Source organism: Schistocerca nitens, chromosome 8, assembly GCF_023898315.1.
Source record: "Schistocerca nitens isolate TAMUIC-IGC-003100 chromosome 8, iqSchNite1.1, whole genome shotgun sequence".
Taxonomy (NCBI): domain Eukaryota; kingdom Metazoa; phylum Arthropoda; class Insecta; order Orthoptera; family Acrididae; genus Schistocerca; species Schistocerca nitens.
In genome coordinates, this window is record NC_064621.1 from 532,987,770 (window position 1) to 533,004,924 (window position 17,155).

The 17,155-nt window shown below is 37.7% G+C and overlaps 1 protein-coding gene across 2 annotated transcripts in view; it reads left to right on the forward strand.

Annotated features, from left to right (window-relative positions):
* The window catches only part of LOC126198904 (SET and MYND domain-containing protein 4-like), a 146,300-nt gene that overhangs the window by 8,530 nt on the left and 120,615 nt on the right, over positions 1-17,155 (forward strand). For both annotated transcript variants that reach the window (XM_049935530.1, XM_049935531.1), the window contains exon 2: positions 13,009-13,219. In XM_049935530.1, coding sequence (XP_049791487.1) covers positions 13,009-13,219 — 211 coding nt within the window. The remainder of the gene's footprint in view (positions 1-13,008; positions 13,220-17,155) is intronic.

Below are 17,155 nucleotides of genomic sequence, written 5' to 3' on the forward strand. Positions count from 1 at the left end.
GTTTTTTTTTTTTTTTTTTATAGGAGAAGAGAGTTACTGCACAAAATAATTCTGTATGACATGATAAAAATGTACATAAACAAAATAAGCTGCCTTTGTGACTGTTTGGTCTTCAGTATAACTGCATTCTCAGTGCAAAAGCTGCTGTGCTCAATCTCTTCCTAGTATGTTGAATGTAATGTTTCCAGTTTAGTTCACAGTCGAACAGTAAGTGAACTTCCAGGCACTTGGTGTTTTTAATACTTTGTAACTGCTGGTGTTTGAATGTCACTGTGTACTGCTCGTGGTGTTTGTGACATGATCTAAAGTGCATAAAATTTGTCTTGATAGGCTGGCAGAAAGGGAGTTAACAGTAAACTAGTTACAGACTTTTGATAAAATGTTGTTGGTAATTCTGTATTTGACAGATTTTCGGTTACTGTACTACTACCATCAGCTAACATGTTAAATTAGCATTCACCACTATTCACAGGTGCAGGAAGAACACTAACATACATCAGAACCAATAAAGGACCAGGATAGAATCTTGTGGGAGTCTGTGATAAATAATACCCCTATCTGATGTGACAGTTACTCCTGATTTATAATCCACAATTTCCAAAATTACATTTTCTTTATATTTGTGAGACAGAATTTTATCAGATTACTTAATAGGTTCCTGATGCCACACTGCCGGGCTTTCTCCAATAATAGTTGGTGACCCATCCAATGGAAGGTATTTCGTCCTCTGTAAGGGAATACATCTTGGTGTATTGCTGAGCTAAGTATATGGGTCAGTACCCTACATATTTCACTAGACCAATGTTTCAGTAGCTTGCCCAAGGGCAATTTTTTAATGACACAACAATATTCATAAGTTCTCAGTTAGTTATAGGAGATAATATTAGTTCACCAAAAGTGTTTGGAGCTTCCTGTTTGAGAATATCCATCTCCTCATGCAGACCGGCTCTACAGCTCATGCACAGTGACATGTAGGAAATGTTAATTGGAGATCTGGGCTATCTTTTCTGTATAACTAATTTCATTATTGCTGTAGTTCAGGAGTAAATGTATTGGAAAGTCAATACAATAAATTAAGATTCTTGAAAAGTGCTCTGCAAGTTGTGAAATTATCTGCTTTACATTTGTTCTTACTAATAGTTCCAGATGAATAAAGTATTTATTCACTTTAGATGCACTATCTACAATTCCAGAAGACAACAGGTAGTGGAAAAATAACAGCTAACACCCCCATCTTTTGATCAACAACAATTGGATGTGTGTGTGTGTGTGTGTGTGTATGTATGTGTGTGTGGCTGTAAAATGTAAAATGTGATTTATTAGTCTCATTACATACATTGTACAGATCATATGATCTACTGTACAGGAGACATGTCAGGTTTAGCAAAAATATAATGTGTACTGATTTACAGACATACTTTTTACACTATTTTAAGAAAAATGCTAATAAATACAACACTACAATATTTAATATAAATTAACAGTTAACCAATTTCCTTTGTTGTACACAGACAACACTGCAATATTAGCTATAGATGTTTATCGTTCAAAGGGTCAGACTGTCTTTCATGAGTTCTTCAATGGAGTAGTAACATTTCTCTATTAAAATATTTTGGAGTAAGCTTTTCAGCAAAACAAGGTTCACTATTAATATGTTTCTTCCTTTTAATTCGTTATATATTTTTGGCCCTATGTACAGTGATGTCTGAGCATAAAGCTTTAAGTGATGTGAAGGAATTTTGAAGTTTTCCTTGTGGCTAGTACCATAGATATGCTTAAAATGGAACTTTTCAAGATTATGTTGAGCATTATAAACAAAAATCAAAATTTCAAAAATGTACAATGAAGTAATTGTTAGTATTTTTAATTTCTTGAACAGTGGGCTACATGACTCATTTTTGTGCACAGCACACATGTTTCTAATGATTTTCTTCTGAAGTATTAGTAGCCTTGTACTGCTTCTAGAGTTTCCTCAGAAAATTATCGCAAACTGAATAACAAATTCAAAATAACTGTGGTGGACTGTCTTTCTTGTGTGCACATGAGTGGCACCAGATAAAATAAACATTGCGAAAGATTTTATCAAGGTTTAGGCCCAAGAATTTCACATGGCTTATGTCTGTCATCAGTTGATTATTATGGGCTATTTGTACAGGACATATTGCTGACAATTTAGAGACAAATTGCATTATTTGGGTCTTAGTGACATTGAGCTTTAGTCCATTTTTACAGAACCAGCATTCCTTTTTCCCCGGAACATTTTCTATACTATCTGGAATCTTTTCTATTGTATCATTTTCTATCAGGACTGACGTGTCATCTGCGAACAAGACTGAATGAGCATCAATGGTAAATCATTTACATACAACAAGAACAGGTAAGGTCCCAGTATTGAACCCTGTGGAATTCCTTGGGAAATTGTTTTGCATTTGGAGTGGTAGTTAACTGAATTTGAAGTTAAAATAACTCTTTGTTTCCTTTCTGTTGGATAAGAGTTGATCCACTGTAATGCAGTATTTTCGATCCCTCAGCTCTTCAATTTGTGAAGCAATAATGAGTGGTTCACGGAGTCAAAGGCTTTCATCAGATCACAGAATATTCCTGAGACTTTTGTACCCCAGTCTAGTAATGTGCTTATTTTTTCTGTAAATTCTCTGATGGCATTTATGGTGCTTTTTCCTCTTTTAAAACCAAACTGATTTTTACAAGTAATGTCATTTACTGTAAGGAAGTTTTCTAGTTGTTTTGCCACAAGTTTTTCAAATATTTTAGAAAAAATAGGAAGGAGGGAGATAGGCTTGTAGTTTCCCATATCTCCTGGTGATCCATTTTTAAATAGTGGCTTAATTTCTGCATATTTTAGGACATCTGGGAAAGACCCATGTTCAAAGGACTGGTTTACAGTAATAGTCAGTGGGTATGAAATAATATGGTGTACTGCCTTGATTTCCATGGAAGGTATTCCATCCCATCCAGCTGAATTTTTGTTTTTTAATAATAATATTGTGTCTTCCACATCTTTCTGAGTGATTTTTCTGAATTTTTTTAAAACAAATATTTTGTATGTCATCTCTATGCTTGATAATCATATTGTCCTGATGGGCTGTCCTGCCTACGTCAGATTTTGCTATATTGGTAAAGAAATCATTGAAGCAATTTCACATTTGAACATGATTTACAGTAGTATCACCCTGAAACCTAACATGAGAAATTTCTTGACTTTTAACGTCGACTCCCAACTCTGATTTCACAACAGACCAGACTGCCTTTGTTTTTTTATGAACATACTATTTGCCAGTTTTTTTGCTGCCAGTATAACTTTTTTGAATATAGTCTTATAGCGCTTAACATAAGTTACAAAGTTAGGGTTTCTATTTACTATGAGCTCATTGTTCAGCTGTCTTTTTCTGGCACTTCACATTTTTATGCCTGGTGTAATCCAATTCCATTTATTCCTGACTCTCTTTTGATAAGATTTTGGGAGAACTGTTTCATTGAATACCCTCAAAAAACTATTTAGAAATTTATCAAAATTTTTGTTCCTTGAATCAGAGTGTTCTAAAGGCCATGCCATCTTATAACACTTAACTTATCACAAAAAACTCTAAATTTTCTTTGCTAAAATTCCTTCATTATATAAGATTCAGGTTTTAGTTTCTTTGTTTTGGGAAGCTCTATAAACAAAGCTGAGTGATCAGAAATCCCTAGATCTAGGCAAAACTTCCTTGTATCATCAAACTGATAATTTGCAGGTTGCTGAGTGGAAGTTTTCTCTAGTGCACATAGTAAAGTTGAACTGGAAACCAGATTTTTGGTTTAAATCGCAAAATTTTTCAGTGTCGTTGCTTTCCATTAATGTATTTAAGTTAAAGTCTCCTGCAATCACAATATTTTTCTTGCTTTATTTTTTTTAAGTTTAACTAGGAGATATTGAAATTTATCTAAGAACAATTTAGTAGCAGAACTCCCAGGAATTCTGTAAATTGATATTATCACAGTATTTAAATCACACAGCTCTACACAACAGCTTTCAAAAATGCACTCTTCATTTAGATAACTAAATTCCTCTTTCACCTTAAAGTTTAAGGAGGTATGCAGTAAGATACAGGAGCCCCCATGAGATTTGTTTTTTCTACAAAAGCTGCTGGCAAGTTTGAAATTAATTATTTTATTTAGAACATCTATGCATTCTTTTGTGAGCCAGTGTTCGTTTAAGCAGACTACCTTTATGTTTGGCAGTTCAGAATGTATAACTTGCAGTTCATCAATTTTAGAGTAACCTAGATTTGGACATTTTTCTGCTAAACCATTTATATTAAGATGCAACAAGATAGAATTTTTGAGTTTGTTTATACTTTGAAGAGCCTCAGTTGTTCCATTATATTTACAGTTTCCATTTTGGATCACCACTTTTGTTTTCTCACCCCTTTTGGAAGTTTTCAGTTTCCCTTGCTTTTAATAATTCTGTGGATGTATACAATCATTCTGCTGAATGTCATTGAACCTACCTATTCAAGTTTAGCCCATCCTTTCCCAGACACTTACCACTTAAAAATTTATTTGAGCCTACAACAATTGCATCCAGCTTGTCGCACTGTTCCCTGATTCCACTGTTTATCATATTTATGTATGTATCACTTAATGACCTTCTGTGTAAAATTGCATTAATGACAGTTTTTGAATTTGCAAACACATTTTTTGCTGAGCAGATCAAGTTCTGTGTTTCACTGATTATTTCTTCCTCACTGCTGTTCCAGATGGAATTTGTTCCGACATGAATGAATACACCTTTGTATTTGTCCTGTTTTCATTGCCATTTTCAGTTTCACTTCATTACAGATTAAGAATTATTTAAAAGTGCCTGCTGATCTGATGCAATCGGATTCCAGGACGAACATTGATTTCACAGCCTGGAGCTGTAACATTTTTCAGTATGGAGTCGCCAACAACAAGAAAGTCCCTTTTTTCAATCGGTTTTGCTGTATGTTTGTCCTTTTTGTAAGTAACTGTTTCCCATTTATGTTTGTTTACAGATAGTCCGGTGGGTGGCTTTTCTACATTGTGTGTGTGTGTGTGCGTGTGTGTGTAGTTTTGGAGTTTGACAAAGGATGGGACAGGTAGATTAGTTTATTTATGTATTAACTCCATTTTAACCATTTACCAAGCTGGACCCCAAGGAACTTTACATAATCAGGGAGTCCTTGCAGCAAGCTGGATTACTGTTTTCAAATGATTTGCTTCCATTTGTTTCTATCTTGGTAGATCTCCTCCCTCATCACAGCATTCCATGTTTCTTCTTTCCTTTCAATGTCTTCTTTAATTTGGTCCCACAGTCTCTTTCTTGGAAGTCCAGCTGGTCTTTGTAATGGCACATTCTTTCCCAAGTAGTGACAGGGAATTTGGTTATGCTGCCTCCTTTTCACACTACCATACCACTTAAATCTTGCTGTACTCAGCCTTTAATCCGTGGTGCCTTCCACTGGCAGGTCTCTCCTTATGTGTTTATTTCTGACTGGCCTCTCCTTGTATTTTGTAGAGCACACCTACAAAACTCCATCTCACAAGTTTGTAGTTAAGTTCTGTATCTTTTGATTATGACAGCCCTCCAGGATGTAGGACATGATAGGAAAAAGGAAATTTTGAATATGGTCTGTTTAGCCCTTAGAGAGACTTTTTATCCCAGACACATCTTTGTACTAGATTGAAGAATTTGGGTCCTTTGATTACCCTGTTGAGAACCTCATGATTGGCACTCCCATCACTTGCCACAGCACTGCCAAGGTATGTGAAATTATCCAGTCTTAGTCTTCTTCTCCTTCCAAAATAGGTTACATGGAGTGGGTGTTCTACTTATTCACAATGACACTATTTCATCAAGAATCCAGCATGCATGCTTGCAGTGGTAAGTGCAGCTTGCTGCCATCTGGCTTTATAATGCAGTGCTTTCTGCTTATTGAGCTGTTTAGATAAGTGAGGGACCAGCACTGTTTAATTTTACATAAACCAATAGCTGATCATATTTGGTCAGTTTCTGATCATTTTTTCAGTATATAGGGACTTGTTATCTCACCAGGTACTGGTACGCATAGTATCACGAGACCATATCATAGGAGCATTCTACACTATGTGGTCAAAAGTATCTGGACACCCCAAAAACATACATTTTTCATATTAGGTGCATTATGCTGCCACTTACTGCCAGGTACTCCATATCAGTGACCTCAGTAGTCATTAGACATCGTGAGGCAGCAGAATGGGGTGCTCCACGGAAGTCACGGACTTCAAATGTGGTCAGGTGATTGGGTGTCACTTGTGTCTTAAATCTGTACATGAGGTTTCCACACACCTAAACATCCCTAGGTTCACTGTTTCCAATGTGATAGTGAAGTGGAAATGTGAAGGGACACATATAGCACAAAAGCATACAGGCCAAACTCGTCTGTTGACTGACAGAGACCACCAACAGTTGAAGAGTGCTGTAATGTTTAATAGGCAGACATCTATCCACATCATCCCATAATGAGAGTAAACATTGGATTATTAAACACAGGAAAAATGTTGCGTGGAGTGATGAACCACAATGCACAATGTGGCGATCCGATGGCACCTTTTTGATAAAAACTTGTATTGGCTGGGAGTAAATGCAAGTTACCTTTTAATATAGTGTTCTGACGGATGTAAGTCACCATTTTTCCTAATACTGTTATTATTTCCAATTACATTTTTTAAAAATATTCATTAGTGTGCCATGAAAGATTGTGTTTTAGATATTGGTTAACATGACTGTCTAGCTCTGCTCCTTGCAATAATCCTAATGGGTCTTTTTTGGATTCTGAAAGTCTTTAGAGCTGCTGGTAAATTTCCCCAGAATATGAGTCCATATTTTAGAAGTGCATTAAAATATGTGTAACAGGCAGAAATTAGAGCCTGTTCATTTACGCATCCTTTTCGAGTCCTTAAAAGATAGCAGCCTGTGTTCAGCTTGGCATTATGTTTGTTCCACTTAAGGTCACTTTTAATCCAAATGCCAAGAAATTTTGTTACTTCTTTATTCAAAATGCATTGTTGGTTGATTGTGATATTTGGTTGTTGTTTTGATACTTATGGAAATTTATTGCTACTGTTTTCCTGTTGTTATTAAAAGCTGATTCATTTCTGACCATTTATTTAACTGATCTGCAACAGAGTTCACTTCTTGTTGGATATCTAACGCACACTTATTGCTTGCAGTCACTGAGAAACAAACAAATCCATTCATTTGCTAATCTCCTAATGCCATAGTACTCAAGTTTGTTTAAGAGAGTTCTGTGGTTTACTATGTCAAAAACTTTATTTAAGTCTAAAAATATACCTGCTGTTTTTCATCAGTGGCTTCTAGAATAGTGGGTATGCTCAGTTGATTTCTTACTTTGGAAACCATGTTGAGAACTGGCAAATTTTCAGTTTTAGTTTATACCAAATGAGGTAGCAAAGTGATTAACAAACTTACATCTGGGAGTATGAGTGTTCAAACCCACATCCAGTCATCCTCATTTACGTTTTCCATGACTTCCCTAAATTGCTTAAGGCAAATGCTGGAATAGTTCCTTTGCAAGGGCATACCAATTTCCGTCTTCCATCCCTACCCCCATTTATGTTCATAAACTTTATTAACTTATTCCACATAATTTTGTTTCCAATATTTTGGAAAACAGTATGTTAATGTAATGGGGTGATAGTTTGTGACTTTAATTTTGTCACCAGCTTTGAATATTGGCATAATTTTGTAATTTCTTAGCTTATCAGGGATGATGCCCATCTCTAATGAGCAGTCACGTACATGAGTGAGGGAGTTAATAATGTTTTGGAGGGAGAGCTGTAATATTCTTTTAGATATGCCATCAATTCCTGCTCAGTATGTTTTTAAATGTGTAAATCTTTGACTGTTTCCTCCCTGCTCACATCATCCTCAAACACTGATAACTTCAGCTTTGATCTTGTTTCCTGCTGGCAGCTGAATTCCAATAGAATTAGTTTTTATTGCATTTTAAGCTATTCCGATGAAGTAGCTGCTAAATGTATTTACTGTTTCACTTATTCTGTAATAACAAGACAATGTTGTCGTTAGTTTTCTTATTTTTCCCCACATTGCTGTAACTTTATTGTACAATTTTTTGCGTGCTTTATCACCTTTTGTAAAATTTTTATGTATGTTTTGTAGTGCATGTGCACATCTGCTGTGCAATTATTTTCATTGCAGATTTATTTCAGTTTTCTTTTTTTCTGGTAAGAAGTTCTAGTTCCTTTAGTAATCCAGCCATTGCCTCTTCCATTACTTCTCATTTTAACCATTTTCAGAGGGCTTCCACATCATTCAGATTGCTTACTTTACCCTGTTCCACAGCATTCTACAGTATGGGATTATGGTATATTTTGGGGTAGCACAACTGCTAGCTCAGTCGCCTTCTTGACCCACAAAAGAGTTATAAGAGTAATCCACTGTGTATGACAAATTGATTCCTGAGGGGCCCTCTTCCAAACGTCTTTGATATCCTCCAACTCCTCTATATTTTTATTCTAGAAACATGTAAATATGTGACAAAGAATTTAAAAGAGATAAACAAAAGCTTTAACACAAATAGGTCTAGAAATATGTAGAACTCTTTGATAGTTAATCTGTTTGGAATAAAATGACACATCATTGCTATTTTGTGTGGTAGCATAGGCCACTGTTTTCACAACAGATCTTGGTGTGCATTTTCTAGCAGATGACAGTGCAGCAGTCAGTGAAGTAAGATTGTCATTTGAGCAGTGCAAGACTGTACTGAAGTGGTAGTAGAAGTACGAAAACATGATGGAGGTGCAATTGCAATGGCATAATGTGTATGGAACTCAGCCACCAACATGTATAACAATTTATTGTATTCAACATAAATTTGAAGCCAATGGTACTGTTCAAGATGTGCCGACCAAAAACATCAACAAATCCAGCTTCCAGCACTGCTGTGTTGCAACATTTTACTAGATTACCTCAAAAATCTGTGAAGCTGGGCACATGTGACAGTGGGCTTTGCTGATGAAGCATATGACCATACTGAGGGCTGCAGAGTGTATGGCGTGCGTTCCAAGGTCACTGCACACTATGAACGAGGGTGACCCAGATCGAAGATAGAGTACTATGGGTCATTTGAAGTGATGTTTTGCTACAATGTATGGTTTGCAGGGGCGGTTATCTGGTCTGATGAGGTACAATACAAGCTGAACTGTGCTGTAAACCACCACAACTGCACATACTGGGCTCCTGAAAATCCTCATGTTCACGTGGGCAAATATGTTTATCTAACAGGTGTTACTGTCTGGTGTGGACTGTCATTGTGGTTTGATTAGTCATTCTTCTTTGAAGGTACTGTAACTGGTGAAGTGTATCTTCATATGCTGCAAACATTGATTTTACCTGCCATCTGAGAGGTGTTTGAAATGAAAGATTTTACCAAAAACAAGATGGTGCCCTGCCTCAGAGCTGTCAGAGCCTTTTTGGATGAAAAACTACCTGGATGATGGATAGGTCGAAGAGGAACTGTTGAGTACCCACCATCATCTTCAGACCTTACACCTTTTGACATCTACCTAGGAGGACCTGAAGTTTATCAACAGAAGCCAGCTACACTGGATGAGCTACAAGAAACCACTGAGGCATCCTGTGTGGCTAAGACACCAACAACACTGACAGCCCAAGTTCAGTCAACAGTTCAGTGGCATTGGTGTTGTTTGGCTGCAAATGGGGCAAGAAGTATAATAATGCATAATTTTGTTCCCTTAATATTGACTATCAAAGAGTGTTTACATTTTTGTGGACCTCTCTGTATACACAAATAATACCAGGCAAAAGGACGAATTCCATGTCCAGTCCTTAATGATATCAGCCTTTAAGACCTTCACTACAAACAGTTCTATAGGAATGTAGAATGGTTTGACACACAAAATAAAAGGTGTTTCCTCATTGTCCTTGTTTTATAAATCCCTAAGGACATTCTTATTAGATCACTTCTTCTACTCAGCCGCAGAACTTTTAGACCATGTGAAGTACAGCAGACTTGAAAGAAAGAATGTGCAAAAACTGCAACTGCTCCTAAAGTAAGGACAGAATTAATTTATTGGACTATTACAATATATTTTTATATTATATGTAATGTGTGTGTGTGTGTGTGTGTGTGTGTGTGTGTGTGTGTGTGTGTGTTTGTGTTTGTGTATGTTTGTGTGTGGGTAGGTGCATGCTGTGTGTGTAAGTGGGCATGCGTGCTTGCATTCCAGACTGCATGTTCATGTGCAAATGACATTGCCGCAATCGGCAGACATTTTCTGGATGAATAAAGAACACATCAAATACTTTTCAGAAGTTGAGAAAGACTGCCTATTTATGATTGCCTTGACACATGGCTTTCAGGATGCCAGTTGGCATGAAGGAGGTCATTCTGTTTGAGATACGTAATTACATTTTAGCTAAGAATATCTTCTCAGATTCTACAACAGATGGATACCAATAACACTGCACAAAATTTTCGTGGATCACTTCTGCTACTATTCTTGTATATGGAAGTGACCTACGCTTTCTTCCAGATACTGGACACAGTTTTTAGTTCAAGGTATCTACAGTATACTGTAGTTAAAAGAGGTGTTAACTCAGTTGCAAATTCTGTACATAATGTGATAGAGATTCCATTGGGCTATGGAGTATTGTTTCATTTTTGTGATTTCAGCTGTTTCCCAACACTGTAAGCACCTGTATTACTCATCTTTGTAGTGATGTGGGATTTAAGCTTTGGCAGTACTGATCCTCCTTTGTAAAGAAACATTTGAAAACAGATTTTAGCATTTCTTGTTTTGTTTTGCTTTCAATTCCTTTGTCATCCTTGAGCGTTTGGACAACTTTGGTGCCACTGATAGCCTTTCCGTGTGATCAGGATTTCTTTGAGTATTCTGAGGCGTCTTTCAGCAATATTAGGCTATGGTAATTGTTGAAGACTTTACACTTTGCCCTTTTGACAGCTAAATGTGTTTCATTCAGCATATCTGTATCTATAGACCTATGCTCTGTTTTATATTTATTAAGTAGCAGTTGCTGTTTGCTTAGAAGCTTCCATGTAGAGCATGTACATTATGGAGGGTCCCTCCATCATAAACACTTCAATTGATCACATATTTATTCAGACTTGGTCAACTGTCCTTCCAAACTTTAGTCACAGTCCCTCTAAATGATCCTGCCAAGACTTAAATGTTTCACGTTCATCCTTGAGACACAACACTACTGCCTATTTTCCATTTTACTGAACATGTAGATCTTTCTACTTGTCTTTGACAATATAATGTAAGTGGATAGATACAAAAATCTACTCACCCAGCTGCAGCAGGAGAAAACATGCACACACAAAAAGGTTTAACTTAGGCAAGCTTTTGGAGCTAGTGGCTCCTTCTTCCAGCAGAAGAGGTGAAGGGGAAGGAAGAGGGGTGAAGGAAAATGACTGCAGAGATTTAGGAAAAGAGGTACAGTTCAGAAATGTCACCCAGAATACTGGGTCAGGAGAGACTTACCAGGTGGGATGAGAGGGAAAGGCTTTCCTTCTCATCCTACCTGGTAAGTCTCCAAAAAAATGTTCAAATGTGTGTGAATTCCTAAGGGACCAAACTGCTGAAGTCATCAGTCCCTAGACTTACACACTACTTAAACTAATTTATGCTAAGAACAACACACACACCCATGCCCGAGGGAGGTGACATAGCGCTGCCACTCTGCGCAATGCTAAATCTCCCCTGACCTGGGTTTCTGGGTGACTTTTCCGAACTGTACCCCTTTTCCCGAACCTCTCCAGTCCTTTTCCTTCACCCCTCTTCCTTTCCCTTCAACTTTTCTGCCAGAAGAAGGATCCACTGGCTCAAGCTTGCATAAGTTAAAACGTGTGTGTGTGTGTGTGTGTGTGTGTGTGTGTGTGTGTGTGTGTGCATTCTCTGGCTGCCACTTGGTGAGTAGATTTTTTTATCTATCCAATTATATTATACTGTCAAAAATTGATTATTTTCATTTCTACTTGTTTTAGTTGTCATTTGTGTTTTGGAAACAATTGTTGTAGAACTGCCTTGTGGTCAGTGATATCAGACATCCTCCGAGAGGTCAGGCCAGTTTATGCCATTAGAACTAATATATTTCTGCCGTAAGTCAGCATCTGTGCTACCTGTTCTACTAATAAGTTTTCAGAGAGGTAATTAAGAACTGTTTTGCAGGATGTCTTGTCACGTGCACCATTGACAAAACTGTAAGGATTCTAATCAGCTGCTGAATGGCTTAAATTCTTTTCCAATGATGAAGGTATAATAGGCATAAACATGTATTAGTGAGCTGTCTTTTCCTCTAAAGTTTTCCAGGTACATCAGGGAGTGAATCTGCTGGCTGATAGAGGGATCCAGTTATAAGTTTATGCCCAACCTGAAACTGAATCTTGCCCAAACAATCTCACATGCAGCTTCAATTTCTGCCTCTGTGGATTTGAGTTTCTTCTGTACTGCAATGAAAATACCACCTCCACCACTCCGTAGCCTCTTCCTTTGATACACACTTAGATTTACTCCAAAAATCTCACTACAATCACTCTCTGTAGCCTCTTCCTTTGATACACACTTAGATTTACTCCAAACATCTCAATACAATCAGTTTCAGGTTTCTACCATCTTACTATACCTATTAGTATGTGAGCTTCATTGCTTTATTGATACATCTCAACAAGACAACAAAAAATTAAAGTTTTGCATGTGAAGTCACTTATAGTTGAGTAACATACAAAAAGGAAGCTTCATCTTATGGTGGCTCTCAAACAAAACATAATATGTACAATGTGAGTATTCCATAACATAAATTCCTGCACTTTAAAGTACATGTATGGTGCCAAGTGCATACATTTGTGTGTGTGTGTGTGTGTGTGTGTGAATAATTAGTCGGGCACACTGCTGACTTATTCCTTTTTGAAAAATTGTTTGTAGGTTCTTCAGGATGGCAGCAAATAATGTTAGTATTGATCCAGAATTCACCAGGATATGCTCTGAAGCAACACTGCAGTCAAAGAAGGAAGGTTTTTTCCTTGTTTATGCAGAATCTGTTGAAGACCAGCTTGGAGAAAACTGGATTCACAAGACATTTTCAAAGCTCAGCACAGATGAAGAAAGAATATCAATTTGCTACTCAGATCCACAGGTATAAATAAAAAGGCATGAAATTATCAGTTTAAAAAAGTGTATTTTATTTATTTATTATTTATTTATTTATTTGGTCCTGTTGATTACATATTATACAGCCAGTGTACAAGTAATATAGGACAAGTCAATTGATGCAATTATACCAGTACATGAACATTTATACATTACACTGCACAGACATTGGCTTATTTAACAAGAACAATTACTTACAATCAGTATTAAAGCCCGCATTATGCCAAAACAGTTTAAGTGATTGTTTAAAATTGTAGAATAAGTGACAGTGCATATTTTTATGCTACTGACATTTAAGTAAATTTTCTTCATGGTCATCATTTGAATTGAATACAAATTTTAACTGCATTCCTTAAGAAGAGGTTTAAGTGAATGCTCAAGAGAGTGGGATACATGGGAGTTCACATTTTATAGTAATTAAACAGATAAATTTACATTTTGTCACCACAATTTCAGTTAAACTACAAGTAACAGCATCACACTTTATCTTTAAGGGAGTGCTTTTCTTAGGCAGTTTCCCCCACTCATATACCTTATAGCTCTAAGTATTCATTCATTTTATAGAAAGTTTGTTCAATGCGGAATAATTTTAGTTTTCTTTTGAAAACCTGTGCATTATTTATTTCCTTTTTTATATTGACAGGGAGCTTATTGAAGACCTTTATACCTGACTCAGTAACTCCCCTATGTACTTTAGTGAGAGTTGCAGAGGCTTCATGAAAATTTTTCACCTGTCTTGTGTCATGGTTGTGGATGTCACAATTTTTCTGAAACAATTCCCTGTTGTTGGCTACAAATAACATTGGTGAGATACTGACCTGTGATGGTAAGTATCCTGAGAGATTTGAAGAGACCTCTGCAGGATGTCCTATTAGGGACCCCACATATTAGCCTCACTGCTCGTTTTTGTATTCTGAAGACTTTTTCAACACCTACAGCATTTCCCCAGAAGATTATGCCATAGGAGAGAACAGAATGGAAATATGCAAAATATGACAACAACATTATTTCTCTGTCTACTAACTGATGGAGAGCTCTTAGTGCAAAGCACAGTGAGCTAAGTTTCTTGACCAGCTGATCAATTTGTTCTTTCGATCTTAGGTGACTATCTGGATACCTAGGAATTTTGTATGTGTGGTTTCATTAATTTTGTGATTGTTAACATGTGTTTCAGGAGCTTTATTTTTTTATTTTTTGTCAGAAACTGTATCATATTGGTTTTTGAAAGATTTAAGGTTAGGCTATTTGCAGTGGACCATTTGTGTACTTGAGTAGCGACTGCCATGGCTGTATCCTGCATTGTGGAGTTGGGTACCATAATTGTTATAGGCTATCTAATACTATTGTTTTGTTAGCATCCTGCTTTTTGTGATAATGCTTCAACATTAAAAAAGATTGCAATCAACCTTCATTTACAAACTGAGCAAATGGAACTTTGTAGGTGAATCACGTAAAATATCCAACTGGCTCTTTTCTGTAAACTGAAACATTAATTTGGAAATTCACGTTTATACTCAATACTGAAAATGAGTTATCACAAGTAATAAGAAATAGTTTTTGGAGCAGGAAATATTTCATTCAAGAACTGAGGATCACTTAACAAAACTCAAAATTTTACAGGAAAAGTATTTTTTAGTGTACTCAATATTGCTGATTCAAAAAATTTCAAAAATATAATTCAGCTCATCCCATAAAAAGGGGTTAATGAAGGAATTATTGAAGTTCATCACTAATGGGCTTTATTGAGAAAAAAATTTCAAATTACACATTTTTACAGAACTCGACATACCAACTTTTTCATGCATGTTTCTTCTTTTATTAAGCTAGATGTTTTAAATTCAATGAGCTCTTTGGTATTACATTCTGTGGACAATATCAGAACAAGAAGTTTACAATGTATTAGCAAAATTAAATTTTTCTTGTAATTTAACACTTGAACAGAAGTTTTCGCAGTAACAAAATCCATTTTTCACATCTTAAACCGATTATGAAACTCATAGTCATATATTTAAATGATCACTGAAGAAACAGTACATATTTTAATACAATTTAGTATTTTATACATTCTCAGCAACTGTAGTTGTACATAACGAAATAATAAGAAACTAGTTGAATATAACAGAGGGAAACATTCCACGTGGAAAAAATATATCTAAAAAGAAAGATGATGAGACTTACCAAACAAAAGCGCTGGCAGGTCGATAGACACACAAACAAACACAAATATACACACAAAATTCTAGCTTTCGCAACCAACGGTTGCTTCGTCAGGAAAGAGGGAAGGAGAGGGAAAGATGAAAGGATGTGGGTTTTAAGGGAGAGGGTAAGGAGTCATTCCAATCCCGGGAGCGGAAAGACTTACCTTAGGGGGAAAAAAGGACAGGTATACACTCGCACACACACACATATCCATCCACACATACAGACACAAGCAGACTAGTTGGATGAAATAAATTTAATTTCTTTACTGGTTTCAGGCACTTACTGCCGTTCTTCAGAAGGTTATACCTATCATGTTATTTGTGAGTGTCAACGATAAGATGGATACAGTAAAATTCCATGGTCATGTGGTTCACAGTGTCTGTACAAAAATAATACAAATAAGTAAAACAACAAGTGGAGACATTGTGCCAGAACAGGAGCTAATCAGCTGGTTAATTGTGAGCAGCTAATATTAAAGTACCAGAAACTATTAAAAACGAATTTTGAAAAAAGTGGTGGTTGTTGTGTTCTGTTAATGAAGTATCTGCACTAGCAGAAGAGAAATGCGGAAAACCCAAGTTCGAAAACAATTTTTTGGACTTACTAAAACGAAACAATAATACAGTCTCCAAAAGAACAACAGACTTGATCCCAACTGTGGATCATCACAAATATACACTCCTGGAAATGGAAAAAAGAGCACATTGACACCGGTGTGTCAGACCCACCATACTTGCTCCGGACACTGCGAGATGGCTGTACAAGCAATGATCATACGCACGGCACAGCGGACACACCAGGAACCGCGGTGTTGGCCGTCGAATGGCGCTAGCTGCGCAGCATTTGTGCACCGCCGCCGTCAGTGTCAGCCAGTTTGCCATGGCATACGGAGCTCCATCACAGTCTTTAACACTGGTAGCATGCCGCGACAGCGTGGACGTGAACCGTATGTGCAGTTGACGGACTTTGAGCGAGGGCGTATAGTGGGCATGCGGGAGGCCGGGTGGACGTACCGCCGAATTGCTCAACACATGGGGCGTGAGGTCTCCACAGTACATCAATGTGTTCGCCAGTGGTCGGCGGAAGGTGCACATGCCCGTCGACCTCGGACCGGACCGCAGTGACGCACGGATGCACGCCAAGACCGTAGGATCCTACGCAGTGCCGTAGGGGACCGCACCGCCACTTCCCAGCAAATTAGGGACACTGTTGCTCCTGGGGTATCGGCGAGGACCATTCACAACCGTCTCCATGAAGCTGGGCTACAGTCCCGCACACCGTTAGGCCGTCTTCCGCTCACGCCCCAACATCGTGCAGCCCGCCTCCAGTGGTGTCGCGACAGGCGTGAATGGAGGGACGAATGGAGACGTGTCGTCTTCAGCGATGAGAGTCGCTTCTGCCTTGGTGCCAATGATGGTCGTATGCGTGTTTGGCGCCATGCAGGTGAGCGCCACAATCAGGACTGCATACGACCGAGGCACACAGGGCCAACACCCGGCATCATGGTGTGGGGAGCGATCTCCTACACTGGCCGTACACCACTGGTGATCGTCGAGGGGACACTGAATAGTGCACGGTACATCCAAACCGTCATCGAACCCATCGTTCTACCATTCCTAGACCGGCAAGGGAACTTGCTGTTCCAACAGGACAATGCACGTCCGCATGTATCCCGTGCCACCCAACGTGCTCTAGAAGGTGTAAGTCAACTACCCTGGCC